Source organism: Coffea arabica, chromosome 5c (assembly GCF_036785885.1).
Source record: "Coffea arabica cultivar ET-39 chromosome 5c, Coffea Arabica ET-39 HiFi, whole genome shotgun sequence".
In the NCBI taxonomy this organism is placed as follows: domain Eukaryota; kingdom Viridiplantae; phylum Streptophyta; class Magnoliopsida; order Gentianales; family Rubiaceae; genus Coffea; species Coffea arabica.
The window spans coordinates 19,778,508-19,792,890 of record NC_092319.1 but is presented as its reverse complement, the minus strand read 5'-3'; the positions used below and the strand labels follow the sequence as shown (position 1 = coordinate 19,792,890).

At 36.5% G+C, this 14,383-nt stretch overlaps 1 protein-coding gene across 1 annotated transcript; it reads right to left on the bottom strand.

Annotated features, from left to right (window-relative positions):
* Positions 1 to 1,574: 1,574 nt before the first annotated feature.
* On the bottom strand, positions 1,575 to 13,165 carry LOC113723299 (nuclear pore complex protein NUP133-like). The gene is made up of 9 exons (XM_027246464.2): positions 12,873 to 13,165; positions 11,606 to 11,733; positions 9,673 to 11,523; positions 6,405 to 7,126; positions 5,203 to 5,355; positions 4,524 to 4,857; positions 3,488 to 3,555; positions 1,906 to 2,416; positions 1,575 to 1,790 (listed from the first exon to the last, which is right to left on the bottom strand). Exons 1-9 carry the CDS (start codon positions 13,067 to 13,069, stop codon positions 1,741 to 1,743), a joined length of 4,014 nt encoding a protein of 1,337 aa, XP_027102265.2. The 5' UTR covers positions 13,070 to 13,165; the 3' UTR covers positions 1,575 to 1,740.
* Between the last annotated feature and the right edge of the window lie 1,218 nt (positions 13,166 to 14,383).

Below are 14,383 nucleotides of genomic sequence, written 5' to 3'. Positions count from 1 at the left end.
CAAATTTTTTACAATTATAGCCATGAATTCTCTATCCAAAATTATTTTGAAAATGATTTTGATCAAAATTATTTACTTTGCCAAAATTACCACCTCTGTTTCTACTAGGACCATCTCTAAAATTAAAATTGTTACCATTACCATGTCCAAGATTTGATGTAACTCCTCTACCTCTATTGTTATAACAACGGGCACATATGTTGTTGTAACCACATCCATTGTTGTTGCTCGGGTTCAGGTTTCTCTAATTGGATTCATCTTGTTCTTTAGTATCATTATTGTTTCTCAAATTCAACTGTGTTTATAATGGCTTCTCTACTGTATCCTTCTCCAGGGCATCATCCAACTTTCCATTAATTCTTTGTTCATGCAGAATTATTGACCCTTGCAAATCTTCAATACTCAAATTTTCCAAAATTTTCTTCTCCTAGAGCATAGCTACCACATGATCAAACTTTATGGGTAGGATATTGAGAACTTTCTCAACAAATGTTTTGACAAGAAGGTCATATTGATTAAGTGTCATCTTGTTTTTAATATCTAACATATGAGAAAAATAAGATTCAATAGATTCTGACTTTTCCATTTACTATCAAATTATTTTGTTGGACTCCGTCGATCCTTTTGTATGTTTTTTTCAATATATCCCAAGCTTTATTTGCCATATCAGTTATGGCAATTTTTTCAAAAACTAATATATCAATTTTCTTATGAATCTGCAACAACGCCAAACTATCTTTCATCTTTTTGCCTTCACAAGCATTTTGAACAAATGTTGTTTCAATATATCGATGTAACCCACATGTCTTTGGATGAGTTATCATCTGTTCTGTCAAAAATTGGACTCCGCCTTTGTTTTGAGTTTTTGAACAAAATAAACAATATTGCAGTTAAGATTTGCCATACTTTAATCTACCGTAACTTTGACCCAAATAGATAAAACACATATAAACCTACAAAAAAATTCACAAGAAATTGATTAAGAAGCAAAGGAATTTTTCTCTACTATTCAAACGGGGCTGTGGCTATTACAAAATATACAAAGAAACGAATACTGGACGATGGAGTCTAATAACTTCTAATACTCTATATGGCTTCACTAATACCAGTGCTTCCACACTACTATTACTAGTAAGGGAACTAATCCCATGCAATTGCCCCTATTGAACTAAACAATGCATCACATTATAAACCAATATATAAATAGCACATAGAGACTAATTAATTAAATAACTAAACACTTGGTTTATATTTTCTACAATCACCATAATCATAATTATTCTTCTCTCGTATCTGTCTAAAGATTTCCAATTTTTGGCTTTCCAGTTGTGCGGTCTTGATAGATTTCCCAATATTGGCATTGAACCTTATCAAGGAATTAAATTAATGCTTACAGCTATACAAGGAGTCATCTACTATTTATATTGTTAATTGACAATTTTCACCACCAATGTAATAAGTCATTCAATTGCTGAGAATCTAATCCTAATGATACTTGTTAGTCATCCATCCCTCCGAAAAATTTCCAGTATTTAATCAAAATTCCAATTCTTTGCTCGTTTTGCCAGTTAATATGCCCCAGTGCTAAAAATCAGTACATTTCATAAATCCAAGATCAAAAAAGAAGTTTTCCTTCTCCGTTAAAGAGTATTTGTAAGGAAATGCAGTATCATCAGCTATTGATCAGCATCGTATACACCTACTTTCCAACTGACCAACACAAGCTACATAGGCACGCCATCACAGCAAGGACAACTCAGAATGTAGATGTAGGTTTAGCTCCTCCGCCCCTAAACGCCAAAAGTAACAACAATTACAGAAGATGCAAACTATACAAAGTCCATAAAGTATATGCACAATTTTAACTTCACTCCATTGGGAAACAACTCTCATTAATTACAGTACCAGCATGAGCACTTCCCAGCATAATAGCAGTAAGCATCAACTTGCCAGTATCAGGAAAATCTTTGTGCTGCATCAGAATTGCTTCCACTGATGAAGATACATCCTTCACATACTCAACTTCCAGATTCTCTTGCCTCAGGGGCAGTACTTCATCGAATCCACCATCAAAAGTTTTTGCTTCAGGCCCATAGCATATAGTAGACGCCTGAAAAAGAACTGTTTCTTGAAGAGAATGTAGGGTTTCCTCATCACTCCACCCTTCAGTGACAGACAACTGATAGATCCTTTCCCAGTCATCCTGATTTGCTGCATTCCTCCAGCACTCCTCCAAAAGGCTAGAGTTGCACTTAAGGAAGAAGAAGCTTGTCCACGCAAAAACATCAAATGCTCGCAAAGCAAGGAGCCTGTTCTGGTTTTTCAGGCACAATTCAATTAGGTCCACAGGAGGGAGAAGCCTATTTCCAATATTGTGCTTTTCATCACTGTCAGGAAGGAGCCCCAATATTTCTTCCTGCAAATTTTAATCCATAAACATTAGAGATTTGGAAGCAAATGTAAAGCTTCCATACAGCAACTGCAAAAAAAAAACAAAAAAAAACCTTGTTCAATGAACTAAACTAATTATTAGATTGATTCCCAAAAAAAAAAAAAAATTGTCACGGAAAGCTTTCTCAGGCTCAGCCTTCAGATTAACAAGCATAAATCTACAGTCCCCAATAGCTGAAAAATGGTCACTACAAGGTTCTAACTATGAATGTTCTCAACATAAGGTAACTTCAAGGGCTTTTGCTAGAGTCCCAACACTCCAGGAAGCAGAACTGCAAAGTTTCTCCTGTATTTGAACTCTAATTCCATCTGCTCGGAGTTTAATTCTTAACGTCTGTACATGAGTGAACAAGATACATAAAAAGGTGTTTGCTTGTACCTCTAAATTCTACTTATCATGCACATGTCATTATTATTCCTCTAAATCTACCCTTTTTCACAATTTTCTGAAGCATTAACAAAAGCTTTGAATTGTAAGAGGAGGATTGTAAATGAGCCAATGATAGTAAAAATAGCATTTGCCTATTCTTCTAATAGGGAAGATGACTGTTGTTATAATAAACCTCAAGGGACATAAGAGTAATCTACCCAGAACTCAATTGAGTCGAAAAGAATAGTCACCAACAAGTCAATATCTTTGGTTCTCATTTGTTGTTCTAAGCATGAAATGAAAACAAACTAACAGTCTGTGCATACTTCCAGTTGGCTACTTCACACCAAATATAAGCCAGTATGCAGTTCAGAATGCAATTAAGAGAGAAGCATGCTGCCATAGTGAAAATAAAGTGAACAACTTCGACCAAATTAAGCAGATATTTAACTAGAAGATGAATATAAAAACTTATTCATAGGCAAGAAACAAGTATCACCTATGATCTTTCTTATTGAGTTCTAGGGTGAAATCACCATTCCTAATATTACACCTGGTGAAATCACCATTCCTTATTGAGTTCTAGAGGTTTCCTTTGATCAAAGGCAAGAAACTTCAGACGCCCCTCAAACCATAAAAGACTACATAAAAGAACTCATATTACACCTGCAATTTCAGAATATTCAGATCAGCTTCAATCCGCTTCACCTTTGTGGGACAATCAACATTCCTTCCTGCCAGATGTGAATAGATGCATTAGTGAACCTCAAGCACTTAACTGGATAGAAACAAAATCAGATCTGCAGGTACACTTTTTAAGGCTTTCTCTGGTCACTGTATACTCCATTTCCTCTTATTATTTCTATACGCTTTGAGAGATACAATAAACTAAAAAAGCAAACAGATAAAACTTCATCCTAAGTTGTAAAGTGCACATTTACAAGTTTATTCTGGAGGCATCATGCGAAAATAGGCATCGAGTCAAGTCACACATACAGAGAGGTATTAAAGCACAAACTAAATGTATAAAGGGGAATAGCTCTGCAACTCATATGTTTGGTGGAGACTATTAGCAAAGTTAAGAATATTCCAGAGCAGAAATTTTGGGGATACAGCCAAGTGGACAAGTATAGTTCCCCAAAGTACAAAGGATCAGGCAAGGCAAAAGGGAAAACAAGCCCTTGCTCATATCTGCCAATGCCAAACAACTAGACTTCTCCCTTGGATGGTAGTTGCTTATTTGGCTGGCTCTCAACATCACAGAGGTTGAAACTAGAAAGTAGCTTGTAAGTCCAGTAATACCATGGCTGCTATTCAGTGGAACTATCACTAACTATTTAGATGCCCTAGGCTTGGGCATTATGGGTATTAGGCAACTCCCCATGAAAAGAGATCCAGCATGGAAAACCAGCACTCTTTCGCTTGGTCACATTGAGCAGACATGTAGACAATTGAGCAATTCCAGCAGAAGGCTTACGATGAATAAGTGTTTGGATGCCGCTGAAGCTGAGGCTTCAGCATGTGCACAAGCAAACACAAATGAACCAAATGCTGAAGTGTAATTGGTTACAAGAAGTGGTCAGATTTTACAGCTAAGCAGGATATTCAAAAATTTCAAGCGTTTAGCTTTATCTTATGCCTAAAACATTTATTACCCTTCCTGCACCTTAGTAACATGCGAACATGTGACGCTTTCAAATACCTGCCATTGCAGCTATCTTTGACAGATTGAGAAAATGCTTCCTTTCTGCCAAGGTTGTTCTGTTGGTTGTGCCACAAAAATGAGTTTCCTCGTTGGCCAAACCTGGTGAATCTTCTTGAGACAGACCTACAACATGAAGAGTTTCAGAAGCAGCAGCAAATTGATTAAGAAACACTTCATGAAGCCAACGAAGATCTTGATGCTGCTTTAAGAAAATAGCTAGCTCTTCTTGAAACTCCTCCCCAAGTCTCATCAGTCTGGAATATTGTTTGCTGTCATACAGCTGCTTGAAGACAAAGTTGCTGAAACCCCCTCTAGGTCCCATGCTCTCATGCTGCATAATAGAACATTGGATACTATAAGAATGAATTAAATACTAAAGTTTCAAAAATAGAACATGGATAGATTGTGCACCCTGAAAGATGGTAAATACAATAACATTGAAGGTAAAACTACTAGCCACCAAATCAACTAAACAGAATGGCAACCAATATAGGATGATTTCTTTTTTTATTATTATTATTAGCAGGTGAGGGGTTGTTTTTGGTTTTTTTTTTTTTTTTGGGGGGGGGGGGGGGGGGGGGGGGGGTTTGAACCTAGGACCTCTAATTTCAGGGATCTCGACCAACTGATACTGGGTTACATCAGTTTAAGGGAGAACAAGTACATAATTTCATACCATAAGATTCTTAAGGAGCTCGGAATCATTAAGGTCACAGCAAATACTCCAAAGTGTCTGATACCCTTCATGTCTTTTAGCAATATGCAACAACTTAGAAGAAAGCTTTCTAATAACTTCGTCATTTTGTACTTCTGTTCCTCCGTCTGGATCCTGCAAAAAACGAAAATGTAAGGTACCAAGTTTCCTCAGATGCAACATTCTCTATCATTTTAAAAAAATCTGAAAACACATTCCAACTAAAAAATCAGAGACTCTAGCATTATTAATGGGACAATTACGTGACCATGTTGGACTTCACAACAAATACCCTTGGCTTGACATTTGAAATGAAGATTCTTATACTCAATGAGACTCAAGATCATTTACTACTTCAAGACCAAGCAAGCAAGACAAGCAGTTTCAAAACCAAGACATGCTTTGCCAACTCATATATTGCCATTCCTTATATTCAATATAATCAACCGACAGAATCCAGATGACTGCTACCTGAAGCTTAACAAATCAGGAGGACACTAACAATGGAATAAACAGAAACTCAACTATGACCGAATACTTTTGGCAAATCACCCTTTGCTACCTTGTAGTTACAAGTCCATAGTCAAAACTCCATATCATTCCAAAACCTACCTTTTGCTCCCTTGTGCTTCTCATTAATGGCAGGAAAGAAAGAAATGTCAATTCCAATAGATTTTCATAAAAAAGTCCAAATCATGCTCCTATCAATGTAAAGAAACAATAAAATCTCTTCCTTGCTTAATGTTGTCCTACCCAGACCAGACCCAACCTGCTTCACACTTCATCTGCTAGCAGCATCAGAAAAGTTCCAGCTTTGCTAAAAAGTCTCTCCTAATAAAGGATGAAAGGCCTAAACTCAAGTTAATATTAAGGGTGCACAGCTACAAAGATAAGTCGCAATATGTTAGAGTTTACCTGATTCCAACAAGACCACCACTAAGCATAAATCCTAAAATGGTTGATCAAGAACTTCACCGAATGACAAGTTAGAAATATTCATCAAACCAGAAAATAATCTCCAGATGCACAATTCAACTACTCCATCACAAGAGCTTCAGGTTTTAGCCCTAAGCCTAGAAATAGATTTGACATATTTAAAATTTTATACAAATAAGAAACAAGCACATAAAAGCATCCAGTCAATGTCAGAATCTTCCAGAAGATGATTAAACAGGAAAAGTAACCTGGAGTTTGGCCTGGAAGAACCCTTTTACTTGCTTATGGAGGGAGTCAAGAAGTGCATCTCTCCTTTTCCAATATTCATCTAGCAGGCCTTTCTGTTCTTCATTCCGTTCAGATTTCGCCGTTATAGCTCCAGAATAGGCGTCAAGTAAAACTTCAGAAAGTACTTCTAGATGAGAATAAAAGTCCAACTTCTTAGCATCATCAAGGCGAAATGTTTCATTGATCAGCTGAAGCATGAAAGATGCAATGCTCCAAATGCCACTTCTTACAACAGTTTGGCAGTACCATGGTGTCAAGCCATCAGGAGGAGGATACCAGAGGTGATGCTCACTTCTGTAGTGCATCGCAGTCTGAAGGATGCTTACACATGCATTTGAGATTTCACAAGCTCTTTGAAACTGAACAGTGAAAGGCATATCTTCCCCAATCATGCTATCTAATTGTTTCTCTAAGCAGTAAAACAAGTCCTCAATATCCGAAACCTTACTGTAGAATACTTCAGCATTCTCTCTATCCATCAATAGAACAGTTCTCCTACGGGCTCGCTCACCAACTAACTGGATAAGATCCCAAAGAGCACCAGAGGTTTGAGTTTCTGAACGAGAGTAAGAAGAGCTGACTCCATTTGTATGACTCTGGCAAATCATATTCTGCAGCTCCCTGAGTTGGAGCATTCCGGCAAGCTTTTCACCATGTTCCAAAATAATTTGCAGTGACTGTCCTGCTTGCAGGAAAAGAAGTTTCCATAAAATAGATTAGGTGCGTATGAAATGATGCAAAAGCTATTTGCGGATTTGCTAATTTTGTGCTTAGATCAGCAACAATACAACAACCAAGTTAGTAACAGATAAATAGACTTTCATATGATGAATGACTACATGAAGAACTAACAGCAGGTGGCTGTAGTCCACAAGAACCGTGCCATGTACTTTTGGCCATATTCAAACATTAGTTCATCTCAGGCAGCTGTTCCAACATATTTATAAAAGTTGTCAATACCAGACCTGAAACCTTTACGAAATGGGGTATTTGCACTTTCCTTGGATGGCTAATGTGAACATGGATTTTAACCGACCCTCAGTTATGAAAGCTTCCAACACCAGTTCTAGGTTTCACCACAGCCGAGGTATCATTTGAAATTCATCATCTTAACTTTGACAGAGAGGGTAACTTAAAGTATCAGCACGATCTTGAATCTCAAAATATTCCAATCTAGAAAATATAAATGAAATCTTAACTTTGACAGAGAGGGTAACTTAAAGTATCAGCACGATCTTGAATCTCAAAATATTCCAATCTAGAAAATATAAATGAAAATTTTCTTAACCCCTAATATCCGGCATCTCCCTTTCTCAACTTAAGCTGCGAGGAATTGATATGCAGAGAACTGAATCATACTATAACAGGAGTTGAATAATTGGAACAAATTTCCTGGATGAAAGACATACATCTCCATAAACTCAAGCACACAAAATACGTGCAACTGAGATATGATTTTCTTCTCTTACAAATATCTGCACTTGATTGGCTAAGTGGAAAACGAAACTTTTTTTTTGGAGGGGTGGGTGGGGGGAGGGAAGCCCATAGCTGCAAAGTTGGAGTAAAGAACAAGGCCTGTTTATCAGCAGTTTTCAGTAAATTCCCTTTAAAATGTTGGTTTGTATTCGGTTTTCAATCATAACCCAGCTCGTCATTTACCATGACTGTTGTATACTCCAATAAACATTTTGATCAAATTTCAAGCTTTGAAATTCTAGGTTCTATTGAAACTTATCTTAGGCTTTCAAAATGTAACTGAACTCAATTACAATTTGGGCTAAGTTTCGTCAAAATTAATACATCAATAATCACAACCGAAAATTCAACTTTTTGGGACATCCAAAAAAAAAAAATTTCAAGTTCCATCATTAAATCTTCAACATTGTCAATCCTAAGAAGAAATTTCAAAGCTCAACCAAAGAATGACTGATTGCACCGATAAACTCACTTCATCAATCCACGACTTAACAAGATAATCCATATCTATAGAGGTTCAATCAACATGAAGTAATATACTAAAATCCAAAACCCAAACATGAGGAAGACACAAACATAGAAACTATAAAAGAAGATCTGAAACAAAAACTAGTAGTCCATGGAGATAACTTCTTTAAAATCCAGCAAAAGAGGGAGCCACAGGTTTGGGTGCAAAAGAGAGGGGAGAGCAAGAGTGGAAAGGAAGAGAGAAGAGGAAGGAAAGGTGGATAGTGGACTGCTAATCGTGCAAGCAAGAGCAGGTAAAAAGGAAAGAGAGCAACTTTCAGAAAATGTGTCCTATAAAAAGCTGCACTTAAGATCCAGGTTGGTAGATAGCTGGGATGGGAAGAAGAGGAAGTGGATAGGGAGGGGGTTCTAGTTATATCACAGAAAAAGTATAAGAATAGACTAGGCACTAGTCTTTGCTGGTCTTAGCTGAAAACAAAATTTGTGCTCTTAGTTATTCAGTTTACAAGCTTTAACCAACCTAAACCAGATTGTAAACAACCATTATTTTGGAATGCTCAGATCATTTCCACTTGACCATAACAGTTTAACCTAATTAATTCAACTTGACCAGACTCTTGTTCAGAACACAATTTGAGATCTCCTGTGTAGAGTTGTTCCAATGAACTGCGTCAAACTGGAGGGTGAACATTTTCCTTCTCAGAAATATTGTTGAATTTTCTTTCCAGTTACATCTTGGTTTAAGTATAAACTATAGTCATCTACAATCCCCAGAATCTACCTTCAAAAACAATTTGCAAAGCCTAACTAGAACAAAATTTACTCCCAGAACTAGGAATGTGCAGAAAACTAACTTCGTTTCTTTTAGGATGATGCAACGGATCATGGTGCACTGACATTAAGAGTTTAAAATCCTTTACTAAGCTATTTTTTTGGCTAACACCCAAAGAACAAAACAGACTTAATTAAAGATCCGGATACTGAAGGGTTCAATTATTTAAAGCATTCATGACAACAAAATAGCACATGGCCCATTGGAGATCTTTCTTTCAAAGGGCTCTATATAGACAGTTATCCAAACTCTGCATACATCTAAAAAAGTGTCTGCACTTTTAATGGATCAACAAAACCTTCTAAGATGAGTGAATTCCTTTTCCTTCAATCTTAATTAGTGCATCAATTTGTTAAGGATGAAATTTCACATTCAAGGTGCTTAAGAACGGGCCTATAAACAGAAAAAGAAACATAAAACTATAGGAAGTATGATGAGAAAAGTGATCATACTCTGTTTAGTACACAGTTCCTCATGACACTTGGATAGAGCTAGGAACTGAAGATGTTTCTGATGCTTCTGTTGCTTCTCGATGAGCTGGGTTGACACAATTGACAAAGCCACAATCTCAACTCCCCTGGTTGTTGTCCAATGTTTGGCTAGGGTATCCACAATTGATTTGCTCATCCTAGTAAAAACATTTGTTTCACCGTCTCTTTCAAATGCCCCGGAATATTTTAGTTTATCAACTGATCCTTCAACCTGCCCAGACAGGAGAAAATCATTGAAAAGCTGATTCAGTAATGCTTCAGATTCTTCGTCTTGAGCATTTCGATGTGCAATTCCAGTTATGGGTGCCCTATGTCTATCCACAGCATCCCATGCTTCTGAACTAGCCCTTCGAGGAGGGATATTGCCAGAAAATGAGATGTTTTTTCTTTCTTCCTGTGATGATCTTTCATTTGAGCTCCCTTTGCGAGACAAACTTCGCTCAGGTGGTTCAACTCCACCAATCAAAATAGCCCTCTCAGGAATTGCCCATATTCCAGCTTTCTCAGTCAGTACAGCCCAAGCTCCATCTTCACCATCATCCGAAGAAGGGAAAACAGCGGCATCGAAAACCTTGCCAGCATCATAAGGCAGGTCAAATTGGTAGAGACGAGTAGAATTTCTCCAGTAATGCGACACAGTTGCAGTTCCATCACCAGAAAGTATAATTACCGAACCAGCTGGCTTGCCACCAATCTTCAGCCTCATCGAAAATAAGAATTCCTCATCTTCTACTCTTGCTTTAGGTATTATTACCTGGATCGGGGCCTTCTTTTCCAAAACCCTCTCAGATGTTGGTTTAACATTTTCCGTCGAAATGCTCAACCCAGACCTATATTGCATGGTCAGAAGTGAATATTCGGTGTAGCTTGAACTAGTGATTCGATCTTTGCAAAAAATAGCAATAAGAATAGTGATAACCTTTCCATCATTGTCAATTTGCAGATCCAGGGGCCAGATCCTCTTTTGCCCAGCTAGATCCTTCTGGATACCCAAATCACCATCAGTGCCTACAATTTCATGTGACCAGAGCTTGGATACATTATAATCAGGTGTAAGTTTAACACAAAAACACTGTATCTCACGATCTGTCAATAAAAGAAACTGTCTTTTAGTTTCACTGAATGAATTAAACAACAGCCAAGTCAATGACCTAGGGTACCCCTTACTTCCAACTAAATGGCTACCATCACCACCTGAAGAGGCTGTACCTAGCATGTCCTGAAAAATTTTTTTCCGTTCAATAGCAAATGGGCTGCAGAAAAACTGCCAAAGATCGCCATTGGAACTACATGCAAGGGAGACACAAACATGGTTGGCACCTAGAACAGGAGTTGCAATCAAAGAGTTTAAGGAACTCAATCCTGTAATAGAACTCCCCTGCTTAGTACGTTGCTGTTGCTTATTATAATTGGCTTTCCCATCACCAGGCCAAAGTAACACCTCCAGCTCCTCAACTGAAGCAGAACTAAGAACTGGAGCACTTCTACTTTCAGAGTAGATCTCTGGCCAGTATACAAGAGTTCGACTTCTTCTATTGCATACAATAATGCCAGCTGAATTACACTGTGAGATCAATTTGTCACTATTCCTATTTAAGCAGTCCCAATTGAGGATACAAACTAACCAAGTGTTAGAATTGAATGCATTTCTGCTGGAATCCCTGGTTTCAAAAGTACTAGAAGGAAGGTCAAGAACAACACAATTCCTTGAAGCAATGGGAGAAAAGTAATTCCAGACAAAGAGCCTGTCTCTGCATATAACCCAAGCCAGAGATGTTTCCTTGTCCATTCCTCCAGATATGGACATCTCACCTGCCAGAAGAAATGTGTCTGCCTCAAAAAAGGAATGCAAGAAAATCATCAAATACCTACAAACTGAACAAACTGCACAAACCAGGATACTGTTTTTGCACTAAGGCTGCTTGTTGTTCATCACGTACAGCTAAAGGAAACTCTCCAACATACACAGGCTGAACTAGGTCCCCATCATCTCCTTTTTCATTTCTCTTAACTGGTGGAATCCTGTAAAAATCAATAGCAAAAATAACTGATAAAATCCTTTCCATGCATATGTTATGAAGCTGCATTTCGAGCTCCCACAATGAAACCATCCAAGATCACATAATTGACACACTTATATTTGTCTAGAACAGTATGTATGACAATTCAGATTCCAACCAATTACATAAATAAGACAAGAAGAGGGAAGCACCTTGCAAACAATTTGTTCAACCACAGAGCAGCTAAAAGAAAAAAGATACAAATTTACACCAAGGTAGTCTCCATACCAAATCAACGAAAAATAGCGCAAATAGCGAACTTGGAACCATAATTTAGCATTCAAACTGATTCCTGTACAAAATACACCAATACTGCATGAAAAAACAAAATAAAAAAAGGTACTCTATGCAACATTTAGCACAAATGCCCTTCAGCTCAAAATTGTGCCCTCTTACCTCCAAGCACACCCTATTGAGAAATTTGGCATGGAAACTAATTGAGCACCAATTTCCCATATACAAGTAAATACCCAGAAAAGAAACTAAAATCTTTCAATAGCATTAGTCAATATCAATTTATAGCAATAATTAAATTAAAAAACAAAAGCAAAAAAAGATAAACGAGAAAAAAAGACATAAAATAAACATGCTTACATTTGTCAAGAACCATCTAATCCAGATCACAATTTAAAAATAAGACAAGAACCAGTAAAAACCTTGAAACTTTCCTCCACAAAAAAGCAGCCAGGAAAACAAGCCCCAGTTGTACTGAGGTAGTCCATAGAAATCTACGAAAATTTATTCAAATGGCGCACTTGGAACCCAGATTACCACAATTCTAGATTATTTATAAAAGAGGGGCAATTAAACATATTCATGTATAAACTGTACGGATATCACGTACACAAAAAACTAAAATTCTAAATTCAATACACAAATAATCACAAATGCCCATTGAGTCCAAAATTGTGCCCTCTAACCTCAAAGCGTACCCTTTTCAGAAATTTCCAGGACATCTAATTGAGCACCAATTTTCCACATATCAGTGGATGCCCAGAAAAATTAACTAAAAAACTAAAACCTATAACATCTAGTAGTCAATATCAATTTACAGCAAAAACTGAACTCAAAACGAAAAACAAAGAAATTCAATAATCCTACCGGGCAAGGACAGAGAGGCGAGACGCCCAAGGAGCAGGAGTGCCAGTGGCCGGGCGATTGGGAATTACATTGCTATCTTGAAGTGGAGTTTTTGGCGATGCCAAAGAAGAATCATTACTCTTTTCTGTTGCATTTTGATCCTTCCGAGCTGCTGCTGCGCTGCCATAGCTGGATTTCCTTCTTCCCGGAGAAAACATTTTCGGGGAGAACGGTTTAATTGTTAGGGTTTTACCCTTTCATTTGGGCGGCCGTGTGAATATGTAGTTAACCCGCCTGGTTTGAATGGTTTTGAAAGTTTTTTTAGAAGGAAGGATTATTATTACTTTACATTCTTAAATTATATTGTAGTACTATCAGTTTATCTCGTAACGTTATCTTTTAGTCATTTTACTTCATAATTAATTCAACTCAATCTATTAAAAATTTTGAATAAAAGTACCCTTTTATTTTATAGCTTACCATATCATGATTATAATTTTATCCCTTTAAATTATAGCGATACAATTGCTTTAATCCCTAACATTATTTTTTAAACATTTTAGCTCATCGTTAATCTAACCAGTATGGTCAAAAATTATAAATGTATTTACTATTTTTTATATATAATTAAAAGAGTAAATCTTATACGCACTGATAGTGTATACATTATCATCATTGGATTCATGATACATGTGCGAAAGTTGAATTTCAAATTCAAATTTTACATAGTTGTCATTCACTGTTAATGTAGGAAAAATTGATCCTAATTATAAATAAAAAGTTGGAATGGTTACTCTACATTTTATTTCACTTTAAGAAATCTAAAAAAACAAATAAATAAATAAAAGAATTTTCTCATATTTCTTTTTTTCACACTTATTAATACTAGGAAAAGAAAAAAGGATAGAAGAGAAGAAGTCAGAAAATTAGATATTACAAACAAAAAAAGAAAATAAAGAAGAATCTAACATTATCGTATTACTTTAAGATTACCGGGATTAGAATTGAAATTGGGTGGTAAATAGAAAAATAAAATAATTTTAAAAAATAAAAATATTTAATATTTTTTTCTTATTTGTATATTTAAAAAAAAAAAGAATTGAGCTCTAACTCTCTCTCTCTCTCTCTCTCTCTCTCTCTCTCTCTCTCTCTCTCTCTCTCTCTCTCTCTGTGATATAAGCAGCAGGACCATCACTAGCTCGTACCAAGATGTTTGAGATCCTTTTCAACTCATTCCATGATGTTCAAGATTCCATTCGAATACATGAAGCCATGGAAGCGATGGAACCCCAGCTATGTGATCTTCGGGTTTTAATTTCTTTTGATTTTGTTTGATTTTTCTTGTTTAGTTGGTTAGTCAGTCATTATTATAAATAAATATAGTTAGTTATGTGAGCTATTTGAGCCATTTAAAAGTAGTTAGGGAAATAAGTGACTAAATCCTTGTCCAAATTGGATTAGTTTTAGTGATTTAGGTTTGAACTATAAATAGGCCTCTTCTACTCCATTGTAAGACAACTTTTTGAGAGATG